This window comes from Egretta garzetta, unplaced genomic scaffold, assembly GCF_000687185.1.
Source record: "Egretta garzetta isolate BGI_Z169 unplaced genomic scaffold, ASM68718v1 scaffold551, whole genome shotgun sequence".
Classification (NCBI taxonomy): Eukaryota; Metazoa; Chordata; class Aves; order Pelecaniformes; family Ardeidae; genus Egretta; species Egretta garzetta.
Window position 1 is genome coordinate 10253 of NW_009258493.1, and position 796 is coordinate 11048.

The following is a 796-nucleotide window of genomic DNA, read 5'->3' on the forward strand; positions in this document are numbered from 1 at the left end:
AGCTGGCGGGGGACGGCGAGGCGCAGGGTGACCCCACTGACGGTGCTGGGACCCTTGTTGTGGAGCTGCGGGAGGACGGGGAGGTGACACCAGGGAGGGGACGGGGGGAACAGGCCCCTGGGCACCCATGGGTGCAGCACCCTACCTGGTAGACATGCTCCACCTTGATGCCGTGGTCCTCGAGCCGCCGGCTGCCCTCCACTCTGTGCCAGCTCATGGGCAGCACCATGGTGGCCGGCAGGGAGTTGCTGGCAGGAGAGGGGGGGTCAGTGTCCCCCGTGGCCCCCCCCGGTCCTTCATACCCCCCCAGACTCTCACCCTCGCAGCTCCATCGCCGCCTGCGCCTCCACAGGCACCATCACCGACACATTGGCAGGGCTGGGGCTGTTCTTGCTGCAGGGACATGGTGGGTGAGTTTGGGGACACGCTGAGGCCACCAAGCCGCAGGTGCCTGGGTCCCAGTGGTGGGTGGGGGACAGGGGGTTGGCATGGTGTCACCTCCGCAGCTGGAGCTGGAAGGTGATGGCATCACCCATGTCCTCCAGGCCGGACACACTCAGCTCCATGTCCACGGTGATCTGGGGGTCAGCGGGAGGGGGGGTGGGTGTCCTACCCCACCGGCCATGCCCAGCCCCAGCCCCAGGGCGATGGGCTTGGGGGGAACCCCACACTCCCTTACCTGGGCACCTGCCTTCATGGGGTTGCCCAACTCACAGATCACCACATGGCTCCCGTTCTCCTTCCTGGGGTTGCAGCTCAGCTTCTCCTGCCCCTGTGGGGTGGGGACACGGGGGGT

The 796-nt window shown here is 67.8% G+C and overlaps 1 protein-coding gene across 1 annotated transcript in view; it reads right to left on the minus strand.

Moving 5' to 3' along the window:
• LOC104132293 (integrin alpha-IIb) overlaps window positions 1-796 on the minus strand; it is an 11235-nt gene that overhangs the window by 3006 nt on the left and 7433 nt on the right. Inside the window, exons 13-17 of the mRNA XM_035901327.1 lie at window positions 680-772; window positions 499-578; window positions 319-393; window positions 146-248; window positions 4-65 (exon numbers count right to left, since the gene is read on the minus strand). Coding sequence (XP_035757220.1) covers window positions 4-65; window positions 146-248; window positions 319-393; window positions 499-578; window positions 680-772 — 413 coding nt within the window. The remainder of the gene's footprint in view (window positions 1-3; window positions 66-145; window positions 249-318; window positions 394-498; window positions 579-679; window positions 773-796) is intronic.